The sequence below is a fragment of the Lycium barbarum genome, chromosome 5 (assembly GCF_019175385.1).
Source record: "Lycium barbarum isolate Lr01 chromosome 5, ASM1917538v2, whole genome shotgun sequence".
In the NCBI taxonomy this organism is placed as follows: Eukaryota; Viridiplantae; Streptophyta; class Magnoliopsida; order Solanales; family Solanaceae; genus Lycium; species Lycium barbarum.
This window is the reverse complement of record NC_083341.1, coordinates 15262466-15265301: the sequence shown is the minus strand read 5'-3', so window position 1 is coordinate 15265301 and position 2836 is coordinate 15262466. Positions and strand designations below refer to the sequence as shown.

The window sequence follows — 2836 nt, the reverse complement described above, 5'->3', positions numbered from 1 at the left end:
TAGCGGAGCATTTTTTAATTCTTATTGGTTAAACCGAAAACCGGACCATAAAGAACCAAAAACCGATAACGAATATCTTATCGGTTTGATTTTGGTTTAGCATATTTACAAATCAAAAACCGATAGATCGAACCGAGAATTCACAAAACCGAACCGAACCGACTGATGAGCATCCCTAGGCTTAGACAGGGTGACATTGTTTCACCCTTGTTATTTGTTCTAATTATGCAATATCTTTCAAGAGTGTTGAAATGCATGAGATCACTACTAGACTTTAAGTTTCACCCCATGTGCAAACAATTGAAACTTAATCATCTCATCTTTGCGGATGATCTTATGATATTCTATGAGGCTGAGATAAAGTCAGTTACCAGGGTCATGGAAGCATTATCACTAGCTACCAGGGTCATGGAAGCATTATCACATTTTAGTGGGGCCTCTAAGTTGGTGGAAAATATGGAAAAATCTAACTTGTTCATGGCTGGCATAGAGGATGAGGTAAAGAGCAATTACTGTTCAGGACAGGTTTCTTAATTGGGACTTTCCCAATTACATACTTGGGCCTACCATTATCTCCAAAGAAGTGGAATAAATTAGACTGCCACCAATTGATTGAGAAGATTACTGGTAGGATCACTGTAACATATCGTACCTTTAAACTAAGTTACGTTCATAATTCAGAACTTAGGAAATCAACACGGGAGTGTTAGGATTATATTTCGTTTCAGTTCAGCGATCCAGTTTTACATCAGGTCTTATGGATCGTAAATTAGTTACGGCCCATAAAACAGACCGTACATGGATCCCAGAAAACCCAGCTCACGATAATTGATTTACGGTTGGGTTTTACGGGTCGTATAATTTTTACGGACCATAATTGTGTACCGTAAATATGGAGGAGAATTACCAAGTTTCTGTAACCGATTCACCGTCACCTTTCACGAACCGTAAATTTTTTACGGACCGTAAAAGGTATTGTATATTGGCCCGACGACTGAACAATATATAAATGTGTTTTCAGTTCTTTTTCCATATTTTTCATTCTCTCTAAGCCCTAGAACGAAGGTTTCTCCTCTCCTCATCCTACCATGTCAAGTTAAGTCTATTCCAAGCCTTTCAAGTGAATTCTAACACGTATCCATGATTCCTGAATAAGAACTCATTATTCCTAACCTAGGATTTTCAAGAAAACCCATCACAAGAATTCAAGATTAAGGCTTTTGGGATTCTTCTCAAGTTCAGACCATTAGTTACAAGTTTTGGAGCATTAACAGGTATGTAGGGTTTCTATCTACGTGTGGGAATATCATTGTTCTTCCCCACGCCATTTTCTCCCATGATTATGTGAAGTTCACTGAAAACTAGGGTTTATATTATGTATCTATGTTCATGTTAAACTATAATTATAAACCTTGCTATAAGTCATGTTTACGAAATTCATGGGCTTCTAAGCCAACAATATCGATGTTCATGTTTTGGGAGTAGTACAGATTACCGAGAAGGCTCAGATAGCCTGAAACTACGTTTGCCAGCGTAGGATAAGGATCGCTCCGCCCAGTTAGGATGATACCTTCATGTTTAACCATTGCGGGTTACTGGATCCATTCATGGTCATGTTCACGTCTTGTACCCCCGCAAGGTACATGATGGCTTAGCTGGTCCGGCAGTGATCAGACGCCACATTCTTACGTGATGGTTACATGTCGGTATTAAGGCTCTCCCACTTACTGTTTCAGTTTCAGTTCTATTATTTCATGTGTCATGCTTTATTTCATTTAGTTTCTTTACATACCAGTACAGTTCAAGTGTACTGATGTCCCCTTTTATTTTCCTGGGGGCCTGCATCTCATGATGCAGATTTACAGGACGACGAATCAGCTCCTTAGGACTCTACACGTATCAGCTATTGGTGAGCCCCATTCTATTCGGGGTGTTATCTCTATTTATGTTTATTTCAGTTATGTGGTAAAGGTATGCCGGGGGCCTTATCCCAGTAAACAATTTAGCAGTCAGACTCATGTCAGAGGTTTCATAGACTAATCAGTTATGTAATGTCAGAAGTCCAGAGTCGTATAGCCATTTTGGCTCAATATTATCTTATTTATTTAGACTATTTCCACTTCATGTTTTAAATAAGTATTTTCATTACTATTATGAGATTCCATGATTATTCAGATTATCCATGTTTTAAAGTATATTCTGTATCAGCTCATGCCCCATGTTGATTCAGCAAGGTATGTAGTCCGCTCGGTCACATATAACAAGGCACGGAGTGCCGTGTTAAACCCAGGACATGGTTCGGGGCGTGACAATCACAACTGTCTATAAACTCTCATATGCTAGAAAATTGCAGATTATGAATGCTGGTTTGTTTTCTATTCATAGCTTTTGGGGCAGTGTATTCATATTGCCTCAAAGTTTAGTGAAAACAGTGGATCAAAAATGCAGAGAATACTTATGGGGTTTTACTGAAGGTCAGAGAAAAGTATCACTAGTCTCATGGGATCAAGTTTGTAGGCCTAAGAAATCAGGTGGCTTGAATGTTAAAGGATGCAAGAACTGGAATATCAAATTGTGATGGCAGTTAGTGGAACATAAAGCTTCTTTGTGGGTAATATGGGTTCATAGTATATACATAAAAGAGGATGCTGATATTTGGGTGCATAAGGCTCCTCAAGATTATAGCTGGTACTGGAAGAAACTAAATTGATTGAAAGAAGATATGAAGGCTTGGTATCAACATGGTAGATACAATCTGATAGCTGGAGGGGAATACTCCATGTCTCATAGTTATATTGCCATGCTTGGGCCCCTTAGAAGACTAGAAGCAGCAGAC

At 38.8% G+C, this 2836-nt stretch overlaps 1 protein-coding gene across 1 annotated transcript; it reads left to right on the top strand.

The window, feature by feature from the left end:
- The first annotated feature begins 288 nt into the window (after positions 1 to 288).
- Positions 289 to 2578, top strand: LOC132639231 (uncharacterized). The gene is made up of 3 exons (XM_060355698.1): positions 289 to 525; positions 2176 to 2234; positions 2386 to 2578. The coding sequence occupies exons 1-3, from the start codon at positions 289 to 291 to the stop codon at positions 2576 to 2578; spliced, it is 489 nt and encodes a 162-aa protein (XP_060211681.1).
- Positions 2579 to 2836: the final 258 nt, after the last annotated feature.

Bases quoted from the DNA above. Each gene is read 5' to 3' on its own strand.
- LOC132639231 (XM_060355698.1), top strand. From the start codon at position 289: ATGTGCAAACAATTGAAACTTAATCATCTCATCTTTGCGGATGATCTT. The intron at 526-2,175 runs GTTTCTTAATTG...ATGATTATTCAG, and splicing joins GCAATTACTGTTCAGGACAG to ATTATCCATGTTTTAAAGTA. The intron at 2,235-2,385 runs GTATGTAGTCCG...TTCTATTCATAG, and splicing joins CCCCATGTTGATTCAGCAAG to CTTTTGGGGCAGTGTATTCA.